The 27,264-nt window shown below is 49.5% G+C and overlaps 2 protein-coding genes across 2 annotated transcripts in view; both read right to left on the minus strand.

Moving 5' to 3' along the window:
- Positions 1 to 59: 59 nt before the first annotated feature.
- Positions 60 to 563, minus strand: LOC121875594 (tetra-peptide repeat homeobox protein 1-like). The gene has a single exon (XM_042380178.1). The coding sequence runs from the start codon at positions 561 to 563 to the stop codon at positions 60 to 62; it is 504 nt and encodes a 167-aa protein (XP_042236112.1).
- A 601-nt stretch (positions 564 to 1,164) lies between these two features.
- LOC121875595 (proline-rich proteoglycan 2-like) overlaps positions 1,165 to 27,264 on the minus strand; it is a 34,348-nt gene continuing 8,248 nt past the window's right edge. Inside the window, exons 3-6 of the mRNA XM_042380179.1 lie at positions 2,684 to 2,928; positions 2,176 to 2,303; positions 1,640 to 1,769; positions 1,165 to 1,455 (exon numbers count right to left, since the gene is read on the minus strand). Of these exons, the coding sequence (XP_042236113.1) occupies positions 1,165 to 1,455; positions 1,640 to 1,769; positions 2,176 to 2,303; positions 2,684 to 2,928 (794 nt within the window). The remainder of the gene's footprint in view (positions 1,456 to 1,639; positions 1,770 to 2,175; positions 2,304 to 2,683; positions 2,929 to 27,264) is intronic.

The following is a 27,264-nucleotide window of genomic DNA, read 5'->3' on the forward strand; positions in this document are numbered from 1 at the left end:
CCAGGGCCCCTGCCAAGGACGGAAGCGCCCCCAGGGATCTTCCGGGGGCGGTGGTGCCCTCAAGGGGCCCTCTTAGGGGCGGTGGCTACCCCAGGAACCCTCGCAGGGGCGTTGGCGCCCCCAGGGCCGCTGCCAGGGGCAGTGGCGATCCCAGGGCCCCTGCCAGGGACGGTGGCGCGCCAAAGGGCACTCAGAGGTGCAACGGCGCCCCCAGGAGCTCTTCTTACTGGCAGCATGAGCCCTATGGGCCCTCCCAGAGGTGTTGGCGCCCCCAGGGGCCCGTCCAGGGACTGTGGTACACCAAGGGGCCCTTCCAGGGGCGATGGCACCTCTAGAGGCCCTGCCAGAGATGGTGGTGCCCCCAGGGGTTCTGTCAGGGGTGATGGCACCCCAGGGGCCCATCCAGAGACGGTGGCGCCCCCAAGAGCCCTACCGGAGGAGGGGCGTCCCCATGGGCCCTGTCTGTAGTGGCGGCGCCCCCCAAGGGCCCTGTCAGGGGCGGCTGGCTCCCCCAGGGGCCCGCTCAGCTTCAACAGCGCCCCAGGTGCTCTCGTTAGGGGCATGAGCGCCCCCAGGAGCACTCCCAGAGGAAGTGGCGCCCACAGCGGCCCTGCCAAGGGCGGGGGCGTTCCCAGGTGCCCTACCAGGGGCTCTCCCACGGACAGCGGCGCCCACAGGGGTCCTCCTTGGGTCGGTTGTGCCCTCAGGGGCCCTGCTAGAGGAGGTGGCGCCTGCAGGGGCTCTGCCAGGGACTGTGGCGTACCCAGGGGACCTGCAAGGGCAGTGGCGCCCCCAGAGCTCTCCCTAGGGGCAGCAGCGCCCCCCAGGGACAGCAGCGCCCCAAGGGGCACTCCCAGGTGCTACGGGGCCTCTAGGCGCTCTCCTTAGAGGCGGTGGTGCCCCCCGGGGCCTTGCCAATGGAGATGGCGCCCTCAGGGCCCTTCCAGGAGCGGTGGCATCGAAATGGGACCTCCCAAGGGTGGTGAATGCCCCCGTGGGCCCTTCCAGAAGTGGTGGCGCCTCAAGGGGCCCTGCTAGTGCCAGTGGCGGCCCCAGAGACCTGCCAGGGGCGGTGCCCCCCCAGGGGCCCTGCCAGGGGCGATGTCGCCCCTGCAGGCCCTCTCATTGGCGGTGGCCCCCTCAGGGTCCTTCAGGGGCTGTGGATCAACAGGGGCCCGCCCAGGTGCCAACGGCGCCTCCAGGGGCTGTCCTTAGCGTGAACTGCGCCCCCTTGGGCTTTCCAAGGGGCGGTGTCGCCGCAAAGGGCCTTCCCAGGGGCGGTGGCGCCCCTTGAGGCCCTCCCACGGGTACCGGCGCTTCAGGGGCCTTCCCAGGGGCCCTCCCAGGCGCAACTACGAACCTCACAGGGGCGGCACCGCCCCTAGCTGCCCTACCAGGGACCCTTCCAGGGGCGACGGTGCCCCCAGGCGATCTCGTTAGGGGCAGCGGCCCCCACTATGGGTTTTCAAAGTGCGACTTTAGTGGTAATGTGTTATTCTGTAAGTACTTAATTAGTTAAACCTATTGAATTTCAATTCTGAGAAAAAAGTATATTTTGGTCGAAAAATTATCAAGGCTTACATTTTCGACAGTTTCAACTCAAAAATATACATTTTTTTAAATCACATTATAGGGGCACCCAGGGGTCCTCTTTAGGGGTGGCAGTGCCCCCCGAGGCCCTCCCAAGGGCAGCAGCGTCCCAGGGGCCCTCCTTAGGGGTGTCGGCGCCCGTCAGAGCCCTCTCAGGGTCAGTGGCGCCCCAAGAGGCTCTGCCAGGGGCCGTCCCAGGGGCGGCAGTGCTCTTAGGGGCCCTCCCATCGGCGAGTGGCGCCCCAGGGGGCTCTTACAGTGGCAGTGGCGCCCACAGGGACCCTCCTTATGGTTGGCGGCGCCCCTACGGGCCCTGTCAGGGGCGGCGCCACATCCTCAGGCCCTTCTAGGGTTGGCGGCACCCCTTATGGTCCTTCCAAGGCTGGGAGCGCCCCAGGGGCCCTCCCAGGGCCAGCGCCCTCCAGAGGCCTCCCCAGGGGTGGTGGCGCCCCCAGGGGCGGCGAGGACCCGGTAAGAGGCGGCGGCACCCCCTGGGGCCTTCCCAGGGACAGCGGAGGCCCTCCCAGGGGTGGCGGCATTCCCAAGGGCCATCACAGATAAGGAGACGCCCCTAGGGGTCGGTACAAAGGCGGCAGCGCCCTCTGGGGCCTTCCCAGGGGCAGTGGCGTCCCCAGGGGTCCGCCCAGGGGCGGTGGCGCCACCAGTGGCCCTCCCAGTGACGGTGGCGCCCCTAGGGGTCCTCCCAGGGTCATCTGCAACACCAGGGGCCCTCGCAGAGAAGGTGGAGCCCCCAGGGGCCCTTCCAGGGGCGGTGGTGCCCCCAGGGGCTCTTCCATGGGCAGCAACGCTCCTAGGGGCCCTTCCAGTAGCTGTAACATCCCCAGGGGCCCTCCCAGAAGTATCTGCGCCCCGAGGAGCCTTCCCAGAAGTGGTGGCATTCCCAGAGGACCTACCAGAGGCATCGACACCCTAGGAGACCGCCCAGGGCAGTGGTGCCCCCAGGAGCCCTCCCAGGGACGGCGGTGCTCTTAGGGGCCCTCCCAGGAGCATCTGCGACCCCGGGAGCCCTGCTAGGGGCCGTGGTGCCCCCGGGGACTCTCCTAAGAGTCAGCGGCGCCCTCAGAGGCCTTACTAGTAGCGGCGGCGCCCCCAGGGGCCCTCCCAACTTGCGGCGTTCTTCTAGGGGCCCTACCAGGGGCATATGCGGACCTTGGGGCCCTGCCAGGGGCGGTGGCGTACCCAGGGGCCATCCCAGAGACGGCCACTTCCCCAGGGGCCCTCCCAGGGGCTGCGGCGACCCCATTGGCCCTGTTAGGGCGGTGGCGCTCCCAGGGGCCCTCGCAGGGGCGCCGGTGCTCCTAGGGGCCCTCGCAGGACCTAATATTACCGAATGTAATTTATATCAACTCCGTTCATTGTATATTTTCAGATTTTGGCTGGAAATTCCTTTCAATAACTAATTCATCATAATTATTATCATTATATCATTATTATTATCATCATTATTATTATCATTATTATTATACTATCACACACACACATTGTCATCTAAAAATACTCCCACAATAATACTGACGTCAGCCCATACAGAGAACATAATACACAAATTAAAATAAATAAAACAGCACCAAGATGAACAGGTAACTCGGTGACCAACACAGTCACCTCATGTACAACCAAAGACAAAAGTCGTGTCGTGAAATTTTGGTGAAAACATAATTATGCCGGAGGGTTAAACTTTTGGTGCCTCTGCCTTGTAGTAGGGGGCTCTCATAATGTTCCACGAGATATTTTATTTTCGGACAAAATCGCGACACGACTTTTGTCTTTAATTGTACACACGTCACTACAGAACACATGTCAAGTATGAATGGAACTTGATGATGTCTGCACAGAAAGGCGATGTTGACACTCTTGGTAAAACCCTTTGATCCATTATATTCACGGATGCACCCACAGGATTCCTGGCATTGTAAGGGAGAGATCAAAAGCCCAGTGAGTGTAAAAATATATGCGACGGCACGGACGTTTCAATACCAATTCTCAGGGGGCCCGGGCAAAAGCCCCCTAGGACAAAAGCCCCCTAGGACAAAAGCCCCCTAGGATAAAAGCCCCCTAGGATAAAAGCCCCCTGTTTTTATGTTAAAGAGAGGGTCATTAGAAATATTAAAAATATATAGAATTAAATATGAAATTATTACAATTTAAATAATTAGAATATTATAAATCTTTCAATTTTGATATAGAACATTATTAAATAAATAGAAAAGAAAAAAGTCGACATATTTTACCTTCATGTTCATTCTGTATTTACTGAGGTGACCCGAGGGGAGGGGAGTAATTACCGCAGTAGACAAAACATACGTCATTACGGAGTTAATAAGCATTCCTTGTATACTTCTTTATAACTTAATTCCCGAAGGTTAGGTTAGGTTAGAGAAGTGTTCATAAACTGTAAAATTATAATAATTATTTTAAAAATTCTTATTATTTCTGCTTGGGGGCTTTTATCCTAGGGTTTTTTGTCCTAGGGGCTTTTGTCCTAGGGGCTTTTGTCCTTGGGGCTTTTGTCCTAGGGGGCTTTTGTCCTTGGGGCTTTTGTCCTTGGGGCTTTTGTCCTACACTCGTTCTCACCGAGTCTTTTCCAGTCGGCCTGTGAAGCGTGGGTGGGTGAGTGTTTGTCCTCCTGATTATTATTATTATTATTATTACTACTACACAGTTATACAACCGCTACATACAATACACAATCCTACACCATCACACAATACAGAATCACCACCATAGACAAAACAATTAATAATCTGGCTGTGTACTGGTTGGGTGAGGTTAAGGTAGGTTAGATTAGGTGACCGTCTGGTTAATGAATAATGATAAAAACGTGCATTATTATAATCTTTTATTACGTATAAATAATATTAATGCCTTGTTGGAAATTACTAAAACAAACATTAATAATTTGACATCATTAACTGTTAAGGTGAGAGACGGACAGACAGTTTCTAGATATCAGTTTTTCCTATTTTCGGATTTTGTCTCTCAATTTAATTCACTCTTAAATGAACACGTCTGGCTTATCTCTCTCTCTCTCTCTCTCTCTCTCTCTCTCTCTCTCCTTTGTACTAACATTTGCACATCTCTTACTGTTTACTAATAAAGTTACTTCTAGTTGTACAAACAGTGTTCAGCAGAGAAGGAAGGAGAAGCTAGTGGCCCAGTACTCTCACAGCGTAAGGCAGTGAAACATGGACGAACTTGTTAACACTGCACAACACAGCACAGAAAACCATAGCAAGTGCATGGCAGCACAGTACACCCCAGCAAAAGGCAATGAAACAGTAGAACACGCTAGCACTTTACACCATACCACAGTACAGCATTACACACCATAATACGGTACAGCAGAAGACAGCCGAGTATATTACAGCATAATATGGCATAGCATAGTACATAGCAACACAAATCAACACGGTACAAGAGTATTTCATATGACAACACAGCAACGTCCTATGCATCATTAACCATAGCACAGGAAACACAGTCAAATAAGACGCCTCACAGCATAACAAATAACAAAGTAAAGATTAGAGAACACGGCACAGCTCTCACGTGTCGCTTATATCACTTTAACATGAATTTCGCGACAAGAGAAAAATGTAAACATACACTTCCTGGAACGAGTCATTCAATAACTAGTGTGTAAGTCGCTAGCTATCCCGTCCACCGCGCGTCGGGATACTCGATTTTCATGTTATTTTTGTCTATTAACTGGTTCTTAATAAACGCGTCTAAACGAGACAGTATTTTAGGAGTAACTTTATTGTCATATCGGACGTTTTTATTGTATTTGAAATTTGTTTTTTACATCTCTAGCTAACGATACGAGATTTTGACGTACGAACTTGCAAAAATCAAAAATATCTTGTATCATTTTTCTGATAGAGTCTTGGTATAAATATATTTTGAACATTATTTTGGCGCATCATCTTATTTTAAGAATTCAAGTCCGGAGATGAAAACAGCAAGATAAAGAGACTTACAACTCAGTCTAGACCAGGGGTTCTTAACCTGGGGTCCATGGGTCCGTGAAGGTCAGATAAAAATTTAACATTTATATTCACTATATTTTTGTCAATATATATATCCATTGCATGCAAAGTTGTGTTTATGTGCTTATGTGCATTTTTCTAGGGAGGGGGTCCATAGCTTTCACCAGATTCTCAAAGGGGTCCGTCACTCAAAAAAGGTTAAGAATCACTGGTCTAGACTATAGTGACGAGCTGGCAATACTGCGACGACCTGCAAGCGACACGGGGACCCCTAACGGCTGGGGTGAGAGCCACTGGACTGTACACACAGGTGACTGTTTCTCTGTGTGTGTGCCTGTATTAACCCAACAAGACCCAGTGTCTGTATGTGTAATCATTAAGTACCATTATCCTCTGCTCAGCTTAAGTCAACGAACAACACTAATTAAGGAACATTTCGTTATAAAACTGAATTAATAAATACAATTCAATGTTAATGAGGTTACTGAACAGATGTTAAGAGAGAGAGAGAGAGAGAGAGAGAGAGAGAGAGGGTGAGGGGAGGGAGACGAGGGGAGGGAGACGAGGGGATGACAGTCACATGGACAATCACGTGCAAGACACCGTCACACCGCGTAGTCTGCCACATCCACGACCACTCACCTCCGCATACTTCCCTTATACCCCCAAATATACCAATATACTTTTCCATCTTATATAACCATAATATATAATAAGAATATACCAAATATATCTCACTCTGAAGTATATAATAGGAAGGTTAAAGAGAGGTTGGTAGGACATGTGGCACTATGGAGACGATTATTCCAGCACTGACATCTGATGACACTGACTCTAGAGTCTTGTGGGTGTGGGTGTGGTGTGGGTGTGGTGTAGGTGTGGTGTAGGTGTGGGTGTAGTGTGGGTGTGGGTGTAGTGTGGGTGTGGGTGTGGTGTGGGTGTGGGTGTGGTGTGGGTGTGGTGTGGGTGTGGTGGGTGTGGTGTGGGGTGTGGTGTGGGTGTGGGTGTGTGGGTGTAGTGTGGGTGTGGTGTGGGTGTGGTGTGTGGGTGGGTGTGGTGTGGGTGTGGTGTGGGTGTGGTGTGGGGTGGGTGTGGTGTGGGTGTGTGGTGTGGGTGTGGGTGTGTGTGGTGTGTGTGGTGTGGGTGTGGGTGTGGTGTGGGTGTAGTGTTTTTTTTTTTTGGGCATTAACCCACGGCACAAGTCACTGACCCACATCAGGGCCTGGGGGGGCGAAAATGTATTAATTATTCATAATAAATAAAATTTATAATAAAAAGTAAAATATAATAATAATAATAATAATAATAATAATAATAATAATAATAATAATAATAATGTATGGCACAGGTAAAAATTTATTTGATTAGACAAAAGGTGATAATTTAGACAATAATTGTTTTCTTATGTTGATTAACTTAATTTCAATAATTACTGTTGTAAAAATAAAGTATAACCAATGATGCAAATAATTCATTCTTTCATGATGATTTAAGGAAGAGGAGGATTTGGATCGCTAAGGGAGTAAGGCGCTGTGTGGGACGCTGGGAATCACTGGTGCTGTAGATGGTGATGAGGGTGATAATGCGGATGGTAGTAAAATATCCACATCATATACCACTTAGTGACTTCCATGCAACATAAACGCGATACATCCATCTTATACGCTTCATAATCACGTTTAAAACACGTCTCGTTCACATTTTTGACCTGATGTGACTTCCTTATTGGGGTCAAGTTGCCACCTCCCCACCCCCCCGCGCGAAGCAAGAGACTCACTCATATGACTTACTGAAAGAGGCGCTCTCGGGAAGTGAACCATTAGCCTTTTGTGCTCACATGAAAACGTAATTAGAGTTATGGGGACGATGGCCATGGAGGAGGAGGAGGAGAATGATGAAGAAGAGGAAGAAGAGAAAAAAGAATGGATAGAAGAGGAGGAGGAAGATGAATAAGAGGAGGAGGTGGTGGCGATGCGTGTTTAGCACATTAATCTGGGTCTACAGAGAGAGAGAGAGAGAGAGAGAGAGAGAGAGAGAGACCCAAGGAAAGCTAAACAGACGGAGAAGAAGAAAAGAGAAACAAATGACTGGTCAGAGAGACAAACCCACTATTGTATCTTCATTCAATTATTCTATCTATATACATTTATTTTTAACAGGCTCCTCTTAGCCAAACAAACAGACAGACACGTACACATACAGACACTCGGGCTACAAAATACAGACATACATAATGGAAGCCCCTTGAAATCGAGGATGGCCGGCCCAAGGGCCACCTAGGCGTGAATTTGTTAAGGTGTAGAAGCTGTCGCCAACACAACAACCACACCCTGAGTTAACGATCTGCATGACCCAGTGTTGAAGGTGTAGAAGCTGTCGCCAACACAACAACCACACCCTGAGTTAACGAGCTGCATGACCCAGTGTTTAAGGTGTAGAAGCTGTCGCCAACATAACAACCACACCCTGAGTTAACGATCTGCATGACCCAGTGTTTAAGGTGTAGAAGCTGTCGCCAACAACAACCACACCCTGAGTTAACGAGCTGCATGACCCAGTGTTTAAGGTGTAGAAGCTGTCGCCAACGCAACAACCACACCCTGAGTTAACGATCTGCATGACCCAGTGTTTAAGGTAGAAAGCTGTCGCCAACACAACAACCACACCCTGAGTTAACGAGCTGCATGACCCAGTGTTTAAAGGTGTAGAAGCTGTCGCCAACACAACAACCACACCCTGAGTTAACGAGCTGCATGACCCAGTGTTTAAGGTGTAGAAGCTGTCGCCAACACAATAACCACACCCTGAGTTAACGAGCTGCATGACCCAGTGTTTAAGGTGTAGAAGCTGTCGCCAACACAACAACCACACCCTGAGTTAACGAGCTGCATGACCCAGTGTTTAAGGTGTAGAAGCTGTCGCCAACACAATAACCACACCCTGAGTTAACGAGCTGCATGACCCAGTGTTTAAGGTGTAGAAGCTGTCGCCAACACAACAACCACACCCTGAGTTAACGAGCTGCATGACCCAGTGTTTAAGGTGTAGAAGCTGTCGCCAACACAACAACCACACCCTGAGTTAACGAGCTGCATGACCCAGTGTTTAAGGTGTAGAAGCTGTCGCCAACACCAACAACCACACCCTGAGTTAACGAAGCTGCATGACCCAGTGTTTTAAGGTGTAGAAGCTGTCGCCAACATAACAACCACACCCTGGAGTTAACGATCTGCATGACCAGTGTTGAAGGTGTAGAAGCTGTCGCCAACACAACAACCACACCCTAAGTTAACGAGATGCATGACCCAGTGTTTAAGGTGTAAAAGCTGTCGCCAACATAACAACCACACCCTATGTTAACGAGCTGGATGACCCAGTGTTTAAGGTGTAAAAGCTGTCGCCAACACAACAACCACACCCTAAGTTAACGAGATGCATGACCCAGTGTTTAAGGTGTAAAAGCTGTCGCCAACATAACAACCACACCCTAAGTTAACGAGCTGGATGACCCAGTGTGTAAGGTGTAAAAGCTGTCGCCAACATAACAACCACACCCTATGTTAACGAGCTGGATGACCCAGTGTTTAAGGTGTAGAAGCTGTCGCCAACACAACAACCACACCCTAAGTTAACAGGCTTCATGACTGAAAGTGTTTAAGGTGTAGAAAGCTGTCGCCAACTTTAACAACTACTGAGTTAACGAAGCTGCATGACTGATATTTAAGGTGTAGAAGCCTTCGCCAACACAACAACCACCTGAGTTAACGAGCTGCATGACCCAGTGTTTAAAGTGTAGAAGCTGTCGCCAACACAACAACTACACCCTGAGTTAACGAGCTGCATGACCCGGTGTTTAAGGTGTAGAAGCTGTCGCCAACACAACAACCACACCCTGAGTTAACGAGCTGCATGACCCAGTGTTTAAAGTGTAGAAGCTGTCGCCAACACAACAACTACACCCTGAGTTAACGAGCTGCATGACCCAGTGTTTAAGGTGTAGAAGCTGTCGCCAACACAACAACCACACCCTGAGTTAACAAGCTGCATGACCCAGTGTTTAAAGTGTAGAAGCTGTCGCCAACACAACAACTACACCCTGAGTTAACGAGCTGCATGACCCGGTGTTTAAGGAGTAGCAGCTGTCACCAACACAACAACCACACCCCGAGTTAACGAGCTGCATGACCCAGTGTTTATATGGGTGTAGAAGCTGTCGCCAACACAACAACTACACCCTGAGTTAACGAGCTGCATGACCCAGTGTTTAAGGTGTAGAAGCTGTCGCCAACACAACAACCTCACACCCCGAGTTAACGAGCCGCATGACCCAGTGTTTCAGGGGTGCAGAAGCTGTCGCCAATGTACAACAACCACACCCTGAGTTAACGTGAGCCGCATGACCCAGTGTTTAAGGTGTAGAAGCTGTCGCCAACACAACAACCACACCCTGAGTTAACGAGCTGCATGACCCAGTGTTTAAGGTGTAGAAGCTGTCGCCAACACAACAACCACAAATCTCGAGTTAACGAGCTGTATGACCCAGTGTTTAAGGGGTGTAGAAGCTGTCGCCAACACAAATGTTCACACCCTAGAGTTAACGAGCTGCATGACCCAGTGTTTAAGGTGTAGAAGCTGTCGCCAATACAACAACCACACCCTGAGTTAACGAGCTGCATGACCCAGTGTTTAAGGTGTAGAAGCGTCGCCAACACAACAACCACACCGGAGTTAACGAGCCAGGCGACCTTGTGCGTTTAAGGTGTAGAAGCTGTCGCCAACACAACAACCACACCCCGAGTTAACGAGCTGCATGACCCAGTGTTTAAGGTGTAGAAGCTGTCACAACACAACAAATCACACCCTGAGTTAACGATCTGCATGACCCAGTGTTTAAGGTGTAGAAGCTGTCGCCAACACAATAACCAGTCGGATTTCTCTATGGCATCGTTATTCATCTGGTATCTGGTTTCCCTGTTTACATCTCCTATACTGAGTACTTTACATTTGTCGACGTTGAATTTCATCTGCCATTTTTCAGACCATTCGAAAATTTTTTTAGATCTTCCTGTAGTTTTGCCGAGTCCTCGTCAGATTTGATAACACGTCCTATTTTAGTGTCATCAGCAAATGTACTTATGTTGCTGTCTATGCCGATATCTATGTCGTTTATGTATATAATAAATAATAATGGTCCAAGTACTGAGCCTTGGGAACTCCACTTGTGACGTTGCTCCAATAGGACTTAGTGCCGTTAATGCTCACTCGCTGTTTCCTGTCCTGTAACCACGCCCTAATCCATTTAAGGATGTCACCTTTGATGCCATGAGCTTCTACCTTTCTAATTAGTCTTTCGTGGAGACTCTGTCGAAGGCTTTGCTAAAGTCGAGATATACCACATCATAATTGTGCCCCCGTCCACCGATTCGAAAACTGATGAAAAGAATGTTAATAGATTAGTTAGGCAAGAACGTCCGCTTGTGAAGCCATGCTGGGAATCATTGATCAATCGGTGCTTCTCCAGGTGATTTCGAATAGAGTTTGAAATGATTGCTTCCAGTAATTTGCCTACTATTGATGTTAGACTGATTGGGCGGTAGTTAGAGGATAGTGATCTATCCCCCTTCTTGAAAATCGGTATTACATTCGCTATCCTCCAGGATTCTGGTACTACACCTGTTTTTAAGGACATGTTAAACAACTTTGCTAAGGGCATACTAAGCTCTTCCTTACATTCCTTTAATACTCTGGTGTAGTACTCTGGTGTAATACTAAGGTGTAGAAGCTGTCGCCAACACAACAACCACACCCTGAGTTAACGAGCTGCATGACCCAGTGTTTAAGGTGTAGAAGCTGTCGCCAACAAAACAACCACACCCCGAGTTAACGAGCTGCATGACCCAGTGTCAAGGAATAGTCCGAGAAGACCGGACAACACGCCAACTGCACTGGCAAATCGATTAACATCCAGGTTCCCACTACTGCTGGGTAGACAGAGGGAAATGACGTAAAGAAACTTTTCCATAGTTTCGCCCTGCCCGGGGATCGAACCCGGGTACGCTAGCTTGCGAGGCGAGGATGCTGACCATTACACAACAGGTCGTCATACATACATACATACATACATACATACATACATACATACCTTAGTGACCTCACTGAGTGAGGACGTGTCTCCTGGCGCTCAGTAGCAGCCAAGGTCATCACGTCGACCTGTAGTTACTTAAGGCAGTTCAGTACTACGGGTGAACAGTGTGTATTTTCAAGGTGTCAGTGACTGTGAGTGCCAGACTTGGCAGAATATGTATTGTTTCCAGTGGCACGATACCGTCGCGCGACCTGTTTCGGCTGAAGTCTGGTGCTGGCTATCCTCAACCCACACCATCACTGTACTAAAGGCGCTGAGAATCTTCACAACCACGGCTGCAGACGGGGTCGCCACATTCCCAGACGAATCCCTATCATCACACCGAAAGCATAGGAAGAAGTCAAGCCGGTGTACTCGCTATGAAATTACGCGACTATAGTACAGCCTACCATCCCTACCTTGTCAATGTCATCTTTATACATAAAGGTGGAGAGTCCAGTGTCACAGTGGGGAATCAGTTAATTTGGAGTATTGTGGCGATTACCGAGGCGTGGTAGAATTGTTCCTGAGATCTGTGCCATAGAAACTATGATTCAGCTACCACCTTAGAAAGGACAGGAGAGGTGTGGTGGTGTAGTTCTGTACTGTCACAGTGACCTCAAACCATCACTCCTAGGTGTTAATATGCCTGAGGATGTAAAAGCCTTGTGGGTTCAGGTCAATCCCACCTCCCACCCCCTTCAACACTCCTCATTATTTGTGTTTTGCTATCAACCCCCCCCCCCTGCACCAACCGCAATGTGCTCATTACTCCTTATAGTGGAGCTACTGACTCCTAGGGCCAGATGTCCATGTGCTAAACTAGTGATATGCGGTGACTTCAATGGAGTTAGACATCAGTGACATCTTAACACCTCCACCTTACACAAATAGTTGACTTTCCACATGTAATGCCACCCTGGACCTCATCATGACTGATCTCGGTAACCACCTTCCCCCCAGCCGCTGCCTCCCATGGGACCTTGGCCCCCCACCTGTCCCTACTGTGGTCACCTACCCCACCTTCTCACACCGCCAGTTGCTGCCAAGGACTTACCGACCCATCCCTGACTCTCTGCTATGAGGCGTTTCGGACAATGTCTGGATAACCCCAGTATCCCCTGGACTGGAAGTGATCTGGTAAACGACAGGCAGAACAGAAGTGACCCGATAATTACCTGGACACTATCTTAAAGCCTACTACCACTTCTTTCCAGCCAAAACACTGAGGATCCCACCATGATGATGTCCCGTGGATTACCCCCACGCGCATAAGACTTATTGAGCAGCGCAACAAGGCATACATCAACAACCGCCTGTACAAAGTCTACGTAACCAGGTCATCAGGAAATCAAGTCTGCCAGAAGACTTATTATCCCAGGAAAGTGCACGGCCTCAAGAGTCGGCATCAGTCAGTGGTACTCCAAAAGATGCACTCTGTGGTCTTAAGCGTCCAGTCTTCACATTTCCTTTCATCTCATTTACCTAGTGAGAGGCAGCTGAGATGATTAGTAACCATTTATACCATATGTCATACCTTACCCAGTCTTTATTCTCTCCTCAACACTTACCTCCCCTCCTCCCAGTGTTCAACCATTTGAAATCGCCAACAAACTCCTGAAATTTAAATCCAAACACTCCACGACTCCAATTGACCTCCCAATCAAAATATACAAAGGAGTTTGCAGTCCAGACACGCCCCCCCCTCCTGTTCTGTATTAATGCATCCTCAACAGACAAAGCAAATGCCCTAATAAAAGGAAAACCATTTGTCACCCCCATCATAAGGTCACCACCCCTGATCCCCTAACGACCTCAGGCCAGTTGCCACATTACCCCCATACTCAGTCCTACTTTGTGAGGACTGTTTTGAGTGAGCATTTGCCAGTATCTATCAGTCGAATTGATCCACAGCAATTTGGCAATATGAGACCTCCTCTACATCACACTGCTTAGTGAGCTTTCTGGATTTTCTGCACAAAAACCTGCGAAACGTAAGATCACTGGCCGTTGCCCTTGTTGACTTCAGGAAGGCCTTTGACCTTGTTGATCACTGCTGTTATCAACAATGCCATTCACACTAGGGCCTTACCAACCCTGGTCTCTTGGCTCACTGATTTCTTGGGTGGACGTCGCTATAGGCGAGTGAGGAGTATCAGGACTTGGTCTCCACATTCAACACCTCTGCGGTGTTCCCCAGGGACCAAGATGGGACCACTGTGCTTCCTCATCCTGATCAACGACGCTCTATCGGACACTCTCACAGGTGAATCGTGGATGACTGCACTGTGGGGTTTCAGTGGACAACACCGCTCCAGGGCTAACTCATCGCTACAAGGCACCTTGGACAGGCTACAGGCATCGTCTGCGGAGAACAGGTCACCATCAACCACACCGACCGTAGTCATGCACATTAATACCGCCACCCACTCCAGTGCAAGCCCCAGCAGTCACAGTGAGTGCCCATCCTCTCCTGCTGGTGCAGTCTGCCAAACTCCCTGGGTCTGACTTCTGAACCTTAAACTTGACTGGGCCATGTAAATAACACAGTCAAAGGCAGCCTCGTACCGTCTCTACATGCTACGACGACTTAGGTCACTTGGACACCCACGCCAGAGAGCTGAAGACCATCTACAATGCCTTTATTCTCCCCAAACTAACATATGCGACACCAGCCTGGTCGTCTTCCTCAACTCCACCCAATAACGTCGTAGAGAAGGTTACAGGAAAGGGCCTCTGGGAATCATGCTCAGTGCAGAATACTCCGGCTACATCAACTCTCTCTCCACCTGGAAATGCCATCCCACCAGTGACCTCCACCACCAAGCACTGGGAAAGGTTTGGCAGCCAACTAATGCCTCCATCGTCATCCTACCTCCAGCCACCAACAGCCCCCACCACCTCGCGCAGTCCGCCACTACAACAAAAATCCAGCCCACAGAGCCCACTTTTCCGATAGATATAAGAACATACCATCCCATCTATTGTTAGAATAATAAAAGCAACTCTGATTTATGTACTGGCACAGCCTACAAATATATTCAATGCATATTATATCATTATGTCTAAATCAAATGTAAGTCTGTATATTTTCAGCCACCGGCTACACTCTATTAATAAACCGTTTATTATTATTATAATTATTATTATTATTGTACATACATACATACATACATACATACATACATACATTCTTGCCTTTTCCATATTTTCCTACTCTCGTTATTATTATTATTTACATAACATACATACATACATACATACATACATTCTTGCCTTTCCTCCTTTCCTACTCTCGTTCCTTTCTCCTCTCTCCTTCCTTTCCTTCCTTCTTACTTCTCTTGCTCCCCTCTCTTCCTCCCTTCTTTCACTACCTACAGAAAAAAGAAAAAAAATAATGGGGAGGGCAGGAAAACGAAGAAAAAGAAAAAAAAAAAGGACGAAGAGGAGACCTAACCTAACCTAACCTGAGGCCAAACCTTGATGGTAAGTCCTGGCTAATGTTACTTGTTGCTGGGGGAGGATGCCTCCCCACCCACTAGTCTGTCTGTCTGTTTCTCAAATAGACATTGATTATGACGTTGATTCTGTTATTTTGACGCCCAATTCTGTATTTTGGCGCTGATTCTGTTATTTTGGCGCTGATTCTGTTATTTTGGCGCTGATTCATGGCGTTGATTCTACAATAACCTTGATTCTGACAGTAAAAACAAAAACTACATGAACTTTGTAACGGTAAGTGAATCAATAACAACACAATCGGGTTACAGTATCACATTCATAACAAAATAAAATGTTATCTAAATTCATCCGAGACCGCGATAGAGATTTGCCGATTTATATTCACATTATAAAAAAGAATGTATACCCTGACCAGTGACAGATGTTATCAACCGCCAACTGACTGATGTATACAGTCCCAGCTGGCAAAGGGTCGGATCTGATACTGTTCGATTTCCGTAAAATAATGCAACACATATCAAGAGTTTGTTTATCCTTGTGAAGTGTTGCGTTGGTGTTATAAAGTTCGTTAACTACTAAAGGTCTATAGGTGTATCAAGTTAGGTTAGTAATTATATCAGTCATTGGGTGGTACTTCTGAACCAATCACAGCGTTTGTTTATATATGATGGCCACTTCTATCACACGCCGCCTTAGACTTATCAGTATGTGTGGAGGATGTATGGAGGAGGAAGGATGTGTGGAGGAGGAAGGATGTGTGGAGGAGGAAGGATGTGTGGAGGGAGGATGTGTAGAAGGAGGAAGGATGTGTGGAGGAGGAAGGATGTGTGAAGGAGGGAAGGATGTGTGGAGGAGGAAGGATGTGAGAGGAAGGATGTGTGGGGAGGAAGGATGTGGAGGAGGGTGTGTGGAGGAGGAGGTGTGTGGAGGGAGGAAGGGGTGTGTGGAGGAAGGATGTGTAGGAGGAAGTGTGTGTGGAGGAGGAAGGGTGTGTGGAGGGGGGGAGGAGGGTGTGTGGAGGGGAAGGATGTGTGAGGAGGAAGGATGTGTGGAGGAGGAAAGGATGTGTAGAGGAGGTGTGTGGAGAGGTGTGTGGAGGAGGATGTGTGGAGGAGGAAGATGTGTGGGGGGAGGAAAAGATGTGTAGGAGGGAAGGATGTGTGGAGGAGGGAAGGATTGTGGGAGGAGGAAGGATGTGTGGAGGGAGGAGGATGTGTGGGGAGGAAGGATGTGTGGAGGATGTGTGGGGAGGAGGGTGTGGGAGGGAGGAAGGGTATGTGGAGGAGGAAAGGGTGTGGAGGGAGGAAGGGTGTGTAGGAGGGTGTGTGGAGGAGGAAGAGTGTGTAGGAGGAGGAGGAGTGTGTGGAGGGAGGAAGGGTGTGTTGAAGGGAGGAAGGATGTGTGGAGGAGGAAAGGGTGTGTGGAGGAGGAAGGATGTGTAGGGAGGAGGTTGTGTGAGAGGAGGAAGGATGTGTGGAGGAGGAAGGGGTGTGTGGAGGAGGGAGGGTGTGGAGGAGGAAGGGGTGTGTGGAAGGAGGGAAGGATGTGTGGAGGGGAAGGGTGTGTGGGAGGGAGGAAGGGTGTGTGGAGGGAGGAAGGATGTGAAGGGAGGAAGGGTGTGTGGGGATGTGTGGAGGAGGAGAGGGTGTGTGGAGGAGGGAAGAGGGTGTGTGGAGGGAGGAAGGATGTGTAGAGGAGGAAGGTTGTGTGGAGGAGGAAAGGATGTGTGGAGGGAGGGTGTGTGGAGGAGGAAGGGTGTGTGGAGGAGGAAGGGTGTGTGGAGGAGGAAGGATGTGGGGGAGGGATGTGTAGAGGGAAGAAGGATGTGTGGAGGAGGAAGGGTGTGTGTGGAGGAAGGGTGTGTGTGGAGGGAGGAAGGGTGTGTGGAGGGAGGGAAGGGATGTGTGGAGGGAGGAAGGATGTGTGGAGGAGAAAGGATGTAGAGGAGGAAGAGGGTGTGTGGAGGAAGGGTGTGTAGGGAGGAAGGATGTGGAGGGAGAAAGATGTGTGGGGAGGAAAGATGTGGGGAGGAGGAAGGGTGTGGAGGGAGGAGGGTGTGTGGGGAGGAAGAGTGGGGAAGGGGTGTGGGAGGGTTGTGTGGAGGAGGAAGGGTGTGTGGAGGAGGAAGGATGTGTGGAGGAGGAAGATGGGAGGAGGAAGGTGGAGGAGGAAGGGTGGAGGAGGAAGGGTGGTGGAGGAGGAAGGTGTAGAAAAGGAAGGGTGTGTGGAGGAAGGGTGTGGAGGAGGAAGGGTGTGAGGGGAGGAGGAAGGTGGAGGAGGAAGGTGTAGAGGAGGAAGGATGTGGAGGAGGAAGAATGTGTGGAGGAGGAAGGTTGTGTAGAGGAGGAAGGATGTGTGAGGAGGAAGGAGTGTGTGGAGGAGGAAGGGTGTGAGGAGGAAGGATGTAGAGGAGGAAGGGTGTGGAGGAGGAAGGGTATGTGGAGGAGGAAGGTGTGGAGGAGGAAGGGTGAGAAAGGAAGGGTGTGTGTGGAGGGAAGGGTGTGGAGGAGGAAGGGTGTGTAGAGGAGGAAGGAAGTGTGGAGGAGAAAGGGTGTGAGAGGAGGAAGGATGTGGGAGGAGGAAGAATGTGTGGAGGAAGGTTGTGAGAGGAGGAAGGATGTGTGGAGGGAGGAAGGATGTGGAGGAGGAAGGGTGGAGGAGGAAGGATGAGAGGAGGAAGGGTGTGGAGGAGGAAGGGTGTGTGGGAGGAGGAAGGGTGTGTGGAGGAGGAAGGATGTGGAGGAGGAAGGTGTGTGGAGGAGGAAGGGTGTGTGGAGGAGGAAGGGTGTGTGGAGGAGGAAGGGTGTGTGGAGGAGGAAGGGTGTGTGGAGGAGGAAGGGTGTGTGGAGGAGGAAGGGTAGGAGGAGGAAGGTGTGTGGAGGAGGAAGGGTGTGTGGAGGAGGAAGGGTGAGAGGAGGAAGGATGTGGAGGAGGAAGGGTGGTGGAGGAGGAAGGATGTGTGGAGGAGGAAGAATGTGTAGAGGAGGAAGGTGTGTAGAGGAGGAAGGGTAGAGGAGGAAGGGTGTGTGGAGGAGGAAGGGTGGAGGAGGAAGGATGAGAGGAGGAAGGATGTGTGGAGGAGGAAGAATGTGTAGAGGAGGAAGGTTGTGGAGAGGAGGAAGGATGTGTAGAGGAGGAAGGGTGTGGAGGAGGAAGGGTGTGGAGGAGGAAGGATGTGGGGAGGAGGAAGGATGTGTGAGGAGGAAGGATGTGTGGAGGAGGAAGGATGGGAGGAGAAGGATGAGGAGAAGGAAGGATGTGTGGAGGAGGAAGGGTGTGTGGAGGAGGAAGGGTGTGTGGAGGAGGAAGGATGTGGAGGAGAAGGATTGTGTGGAGGAGGAAGGTTGTGTGGAGGAGGAAGGATGTGGAGGAGGAAGGATGTGTGGGAGGAGGAAGGATGTGTGGAGGAGGAAGGATGTGTGGAGGAGGAAGGGTGTGTGGAGGAGGAAGGGTGTGTGGAGGAGGAAGGGTGTGTGGAGGAGGAAGGATGTGTGGAGGAGGAAGGATGTGTGGAGAAGTGAGAGGAGGGGAGAAAGGATGGGAAGATTATGTAGGGAGGCGAGAAGAGGGGAGAGTGACTGGGGAGAAGAGGTGGGGAGGCAGATACAAGATGTTATTGATCTACCTTCGTGTAAGGGGAATAATGTTGACTCAGCGTGAGCTCCGGGAAGGAAATATTGACTTGTAATGTGCTCTGCCATGAGGTGCAGGCATGAGTGAGGCCCAGAGTAAACTGCAGGGCCGAGAATGCGATGCGCTTCACGTGTAAACAGCCCTGATTGCACGGAGTCAACTAAGCAACGCTGCCAACCTTCCTCTGCAACCAACCCTTTGTGAATTTGTGTCGTCATTACGTAACAGAAAACGTGGAATATTGTAGGCTATAGAAGAACATGTGGGCGCGGTGTATACTGTAGCCGAGGGTTGAATTACATAAGGAGTTTATCTGGCGGGGAAATAAGAACTTCCGGTACGATGAGAGGTTCTTGAGACAGGGTGACTCTTACGTCTGACAGCGGCGGGCTCATCACGTGGCCCCACCACGTGCTCTGTGCTGTTACCACGCCCACATTTTTCAAAACCATGCCCGTTTCTGGTACACCAACTCTCATGGGTGAAAGACATACCCGGTAGTCCCGCCCACTATGTTGTGACGTAGAGGGCGAAGGTGATTCATTCCTTCATAAGCAGTGTGTGTGTGTGTGTGTGTGTGTGTGTGTCCGTGTGTGTGTGTGTGTGTGTGTTACACATAAATTACCACACATATGTACGTTTAACGACAACAAGTACACATACTCATTCACATATACACCTCATACACCAATATACTGTATACGTCACACACACACGCGCGCGCGCATACATAGTCAGTTTACAACACATCATAGGCTCTCTCTCACGTTCATTATCTCGCTATCCCTCCCACAACACCATGTCCCCCTCCCACAGCACCCACACACCCCCTCCAACACAACACCCACACCCCACAAACACAACACCCACACAACCCCTCCAACACAACACTCTCCTCCAACACAACACACGCACGCCCAACACCACACTCACCTCCAACACAACTCTCACCTCCAACACCACACACACGCCTCCAACACAACACACACACCCCAACGGTAACTCACACCCCTCCAACACAGCACTCACCCTCCCAACACAACACTCACCCTCCAACACAACACTCACCTCCAACACACATCACCCTCCAACACAACACTCACCCCCTCCACACAACAGTCACCCTCAACAAACAACACTCACCCTCCAACACAACACTCACCCACCCAACACAACACTACCCCTCCAACACAACACTCACCTCCAACACAACACTCACCCCTCCAACACAACACTCACACCTCAAACACAACACTCACCCCTCCAACACAACACTCACACTCAAACACAACACTCACACCCTCAAACACAACACCACACTCAACACACACACACACACCTCCAACACAACACTCACCTCCAACACACACACTCACACCTCAACACAACACTCACCCCTCCAAACAACACTCACCTCCAACACAACACTCACCCCTCCAACACAACACTCACCTCCAAACACAACACTCACCCTACAACACTCCACCTCCAACACACAACACTCACACCTCAAACACAACACTCACACCCCTCAAACACAACACACACCCCTTCCAACACAACACTCACCCTCCAACACAACACAACCCCTCCAACACAACACTCACACACTAAACACACATCACCTCCAACACAACACACTCACCCTCAAACACAACACTCACACTCAAACACAACACTCACACTCAAACACAACACTCACCCTCCAACACAACACTCACCTCCAACACAACACTCACCCCTCAAACACAACACCACTCACCTCCAACACAACACTCACACCTCCAACACAACACTCACCTCCAACACAACACTCACCCTCCAACACAACACTCACCCCTTCCAACACAACACCTCACACCCTCAAACACAACACCTCACCTCCAACACAACACTCACCCCTTCCAACACAACACTCCACCTCCAACACAACACTCACACCCTCAACACAACACTCACCCTTCCAACACAACACCACACCCTCAACACAACACTCACCCTTCCAACACAACACTCACACCCTCAACACAACACTACCCAACACAACACTCCACCCTCCAACACAACACTCACCCTTCCAACACAACACCCCCTCAAACACAACATCACCCTCCAACACAACACTCACCCCTTCCAACACAACACTCACACCCTCCAACACACACACACACCCCTCCAACACAACACTCACACCTCAAACAACACTCACCTCCAACACAACACTCACACCTCAACACAACACTACCCCTTCCAACACAACACACACCCTTCAACACAACACTACCTCCAACACAACACTCACCTCAAACACAACACTCACCCCTCCAACACAACACTCACCCTTCCAACACACACATCCCTCAACACAACACTCACCCTCCACAACACAACACACACCCCTTCCAACACAACACTCACCTCCAAACACAACACTCACCAAACACAACACTCACACCCTCCAACACAACACCTCACCTCCAACACAACACTCACACCCCTCCACAACACTCACCCCTTCCAACACAACACTCACACCCTCAAACAAACACACTCACCCCTCCAACACAACACACACCCTTCCAACACAACACTCACCCTTCCAACACAACACACACCCCCTCCAAACACAACACTCACACCCTCAAAACAACACTCACCCTCTCCAACACAACACTCACACCTCAAACACACTCACCCTCCAACACAACACTCACCCCTCCAACACAACACTCACCTCCAACACAATACACACCTCCAACACAACACTCACCCCCAACACACACACACCTCCAACACAACACTCACCCTCCAACACACACACACCCCTCCAACACAACACTCACCTCCAACACAACACATACCTCCAACACAACACTCACCCTCCAACACAACATTCACCCCCTCCAACACAACTCACACACTCCAACACAACAGTCACACCCTCAAACACCAACCTGGTCTCATGCCACACACACACATCCTTGACCACCGAAGGGTCAAGACGTACCTGGCGCTCCTCTCGGAGCAGCCAGGACAACTGTTAAGTTGGCCCATACCAACCCCCTCCCCTGAACCCTCCTCCCCACCGGAATATCAACAAGTTCTCGCCAGAAGTTGCAATTTCATTTAGGAAAGGAACGGAACCAGTGTTAAACAGAGGTGAACAGTGGTGAACAGTGCTTAAGTCAGTGAGAACAACTCAACAGTAACAGTCGTACCCAAGTTAACTTTCACACAGTGAGGTCCCAGGTACCCAGTGATAACGGCCCCCGCGAGGCCCAACAACAACCACCGATGTGTTAATCCGTCTACGATAGGAAAGCCTATGACCAAACCTCACTCATATAACACCATCTGTGAGGGAATTACTACACCACATGTCCCTCATAACACCATATGTGAGGGAATTACTACACAACGTCAAGTCCTTCATCACACCATCTGTGAGGGAATTACTACACCACGTGAGGTCCCTCATAACACCATCTGTGAGGGAATTACTACACCACATCAGGCCCCTCATAACACCATCTGTGAGGGAATTACTACACCACGTGATGCCCCTCATAACACCATCTGTGAGGGAGTTACTACACCACATCAGGCCCCTCATAACACCATCTGTGAGGGAATTACTACATCACGTGATGCCCCTCATAACACCATCTGTGAGGGAGTTACTACACCACGTGAGGCCCCTCATAACACCATCTGTGAGGTAATTACTACACCACGTGAGGTCCCTCATAACACCATCTGTGAGGTAATTACTACACCACGTGAGGCCCCTCATAACATCATCTGTGAGATAATTACTACACCACGTGAGGTCCCTCATAACACCATCTGTGAGGTAATTACTACACCACGTGAGGTCCCTCATAACACCATCTATGAGGGAATTACTACACCAAGTAAGGCCCCTCATAACACCATCTGCGAGGGAATTACAACACCACGCCAGGTCCCTCATAACACCATCTGAGGGAACTACTACACCATGTGAGTTCCTCCTAACACCATCTGGGAGGGAGTTACTACACTACGAGTTTGCTGTTCAACACCTACATTAATCTGTATGTTCACTGTATGTTCCTTTACCTTTCTCTAATGAAGGCTTTTGCTAAACCACCAATGTATGTAATAAGTCATTTATGTCCAATGTATATTTTCAGCCTTCGGGCTGCAGAATTTTTTCAATAAACAGTTAATTATTATTATTATTATTATTATTATTATTATTATTATTATTATTATTATGGCTCACTGATTTCTTGGGTGGACGTCGCTAGGCAGTGAGGTATCAGGGCTCAGTCTCCACATTCCAACACCTCACCTGCGGTGTTCCCCAGGGGACCAAGATGGGACCACTGTGCTTCCTCATCCTGATCAACGACGCTCTATCGGACACTCCTCACAGGTGGAAGTACGTGGATAACTGCACTGTGGGGGTTTCAGTGGACAACACCACACCAGACTACTCATCGCTATAAGGCACCCTGGACAGGCTACAGGCATGGACTACGGAGAACAAGGTCACCATCAACCACACCAAAACCGTAGTCATGCACATCAATACCGCCACCACTCCAGTGCAAGCCCCAGCAGTCACAGTGGGTGCCCATCCTCTCCAGCTGGTGCAGTCTGCCAAACTCCTGGGTGTAACTATAGACAACAAACTGGACTGGAAGGCCCATGTAAATAACACAGTCAAGGCAGCCTCGTACCGTCTCTACATGCTACGACGACTTAGGTCACTTGGGACACCCACGCGAGAGCTGAGGACCATCTACAACGCCTTTATTCTCCCCAAACTAACGTATGTGTCACCAGCCTGGTCGTCTTCTCTCAACTCCACCCAACAACGTCAGCTAGAGAAGGTACAGAAAAGGGCCTGCAGAATCATGCTCGGCGCAGAATACTCCGGCTACACCAACGCTCTCTCCACCCTGGAAATGCCATCCCTCAGTGACCTCCACCACCAAGCACTGGAAAGGTTTGGCAGCCAACTAATGCACCACCCTCGTCATCGCCACCTCCTGCCACCGGCAGCCCCCCACCCACCTCACGCAGTCCGCCACTACAACAAAATTCAGCCCATAAGATCCCGCACCGATAGATATAAGACTAGCACCATCCCATCAATTGTTAAAATAATAAACAACTCCTCATTTATGTACTGTACAGCCCTGTAAATGTATTCAATATATCATTATGTCTAGATCAAATGTAAGTCTGTATATTTTCAGCCACCGGCTGCAACTCTATTAATAAACCGTTTATTACTATTATTATTATTATTATTATTAACATTCACACCCTCCAACACAACACACGCACCCTCCAACACAACACACACCCCCTCCAACACAACACTCACCCCCTCCAACACAACACTCACCCCCTCCAACACAACACCAACCCTCTCCAACACAACATTCACCTTCTCCAACACAACACTCACACCCTCCAACACAACGCACACACCCTCCAACACAACACACACACACCCTCCAACGCAACACCCCCCCTCCAAGCATCAACACAACACCCCCTCCACCACAATACACACGCCCTCAACACAACATTCACCCTCAACACACACAACACCCTCCAACACTCCACCCCCTCCAACACAACACCCACCCTCACAACCTCCTCACAACCACAACCCCCTCAACACAACACACACCCCTCCAACTGCTTTTCACCCTCAACACAACACACACGCCCTCCAACACAACCTCACCCTTCCAACACAACATTCACCCCTCCAACACAACATTCAACTTATCCAACACAACACTCACACCCTCCAACACAACACTCACACCCTCCAACATAACACACACACGCCCTCCAACACAACACACACACACACACGCCCTCCAACACAACATCCAACCCCTCCAACACAACATCCAACCCCTCCAACACAACACCCACCCCTCCAACATAACTCTCACCTCCTCCAACACAACACCCACCCCCAACACTACCACTGCACTAATAACAGGGAAAACATCATAAATTAAAACATTAGTTCAATATAGAAGCAGAATATCACAAAGCCAATATTACGTCGGTACAGAAGACAAAGAACGGATCACGTGCAGATAAACCCCTCAATTTATTTTACCTAACGATGAAACGCCGTGATGCTGCCTGGTTGGTTACGTTAGATTAGGTTATCAATCATATCACTACAGGAGGGAAGGACCGCTCACTGGCACAGATCAATGGCAGCGTCAGGGTAGGAGGGCCACTTTGCTAGGCTATGGAGTCAATCCTGTCATATAGAGGCTTTGTGAGGTGGTGTGTGGGAGGGCGGCAGAGTTCTCAGAGCAGCGAGGGGAGATGAGCACAGTGAATGGTAACACTTCTCTCTTTCGACCAGAATAGCTTGCCTTACCCTCTGTCACAGATGATCGCCGTCCTACGATATACGAGTCTTGTACACCACTCTGATCTCTCAAGCTCGGTGAGACGCTCAAAGGTTAGACTCAATGCTGTCAGAACTCCTGAAGCCCGACAGTTGAAACTCAATTATAGCGCCGGAGTTAACTGGATTTTGGTCTCTGCCAACTGTTATCTCTGGAACATGAGGGCCGTAATACCTCGCCTCATCACTGGCCATTCAGTCGTGCAGAGAAATTATTGTGGGATTACGGGGAATAACATTTGTGTTGAGCGGTTCTGAAGGTTTCACTGACACGGTGAGACTAAGGATGGAGGTACAGGCAGGAGCGCTTCACGACATTCAATTTCAGAAGACTTTTGGTTTTGCGAAAAAGTGGATAATACTTGAAGTATTTCCCGGCTGGTGATACACAGCTCCCTCACGGTGGTGGAGCCGAGTGACAAAGACAGTGAGTGACACAAGACCCATCAACATTACCCTCCACTACAGAACAAACACATTATGAGCTTTTATGTGGACGTTGGCGTCTCCAGTGTTGTTGTTGACAATCTGTTAAATCATAAGAGGAGGTGCGATGGATGTGTCTTATACCCTTAAGAGTCGCTTGTTCACTCTCGGGGCGCCCCCAGTCCACCCAACTGTGAATGGTACAGCTGGGGAACTGTGGTCCTACACCCCTTGTTGTAACCCGTGTCTCCAAACGGCCAACCTATATGACCTATAGCAAACCTATCCACCAATTACATCCGTCGTTACACGACCAATACCCATTCATCCATAATAGTTATACTATTACTGCAACGGTGTCGTTTGGAGACACGGGTTACCACAGGGGGTGTAGGAACACATTCCCTCAACTGTACCAAGATTACAGTTGGGAAAATTAAAGTGGTCGGGTACAGTGCCGGTCACTCTGCCGACAAGAGGCTTATCCATCAGTGTGTTGTAGCTTCACTTCCCCAAATGGACCGTCAGGCCTATGGGACTCACTCCTAAGACATGAACAGAAGATGTTTTGCCAGAGCGCAAATGATGGTTCCGATAACCTTCACCACCAACGCTGTGCTGGTGAAGGTGTGTGTGCTCGAGACACATAGTCCAAGAGGCTGCACCACTGACTCACCTGGTCATGGTCACGGCCAGGACAGGTGAAGCAAATGAACAACTGAAGTTGTTAACAGAGAACATGGTCGCTGGTACTTGTATATGTGACATGGTTAAGTAAAGTTGGGTCAGTATTATGTTAGGTCAGAGAGGATGATCATAAGGTGAAATAATCTCGGGAGTTAATCTTCACACGTGATCCCACACTTCCAAGCACCACTCAAGTGTCTGTTCTCCCCCACAGCTCGGGCAGGACTCTTGACGCCATCATAGAGACGCCAACATGTCTCCCACGTGATGCTCCTAATGAAGGTAATTGACAGCTGGAAAAATGTCTCTCCCAAGTGAGTTCTTTAGCTTTATATAGACTTAATTATCAAGGCTCTAATGGAGTCGCGTCTTTAAATTAAGGGTTAGGTTTAGGGGGCACTGTTTTAAGTAAAGTTAGATTGTGTGGTCACTGGTTTAAGGAAGGAGAAATTAAGGGGCCGATGTTTTAGGTATAAAGATCTGCTTGTGAGGTCAGTGCTTTAAATAAAGTCGGGTTAAAGATTTGCTGTAGGTGAAGATGTCACACACACACACACACAACTAATGCACCACCCTCGTCATCGCCACCTCCTGCCCCCCACCCACCTCGCGCAGTCTGCCACTACAACAAAATCCAGCCCACAAGAGCCCGCACCGATAGATATAAGAACAGCACCATGCCATCTATTGTTAAAATAATAAACAACTCCTGATTTATGTACTGTACAGACCTGTAAATGTATTGAACGCACATTATATCATTATGTCTAAATCAAATGTAAGTCTATATTTTTAGCCACCGGCTGCAACTCTATTAATAAACCGTAAATTATTATTATTATTATTATTATTATTACACACATACACAGACACGTACACACATACAAGAG

Source organism: Homarus americanus, unplaced genomic scaffold (assembly GCF_018991925.1).
Source record: "Homarus americanus isolate GMGI-L3 unplaced genomic scaffold, GMGI_Hamer_2.0 scaffold46253, whole genome shotgun sequence".
Lineage (NCBI taxonomy): Eukaryota > Metazoa > Arthropoda > Malacostraca > Decapoda > Nephropidae > Homarus > Homarus americanus.

Coding starts and splice junctions, on each gene's coding strand:
- LOC121875594 (XM_042380178.1), bottom strand. CDS start 563: ATGCCCCTAACGAGAGCACCTGGGGCGCTGTTGAAGCTGAGCGGGCCC.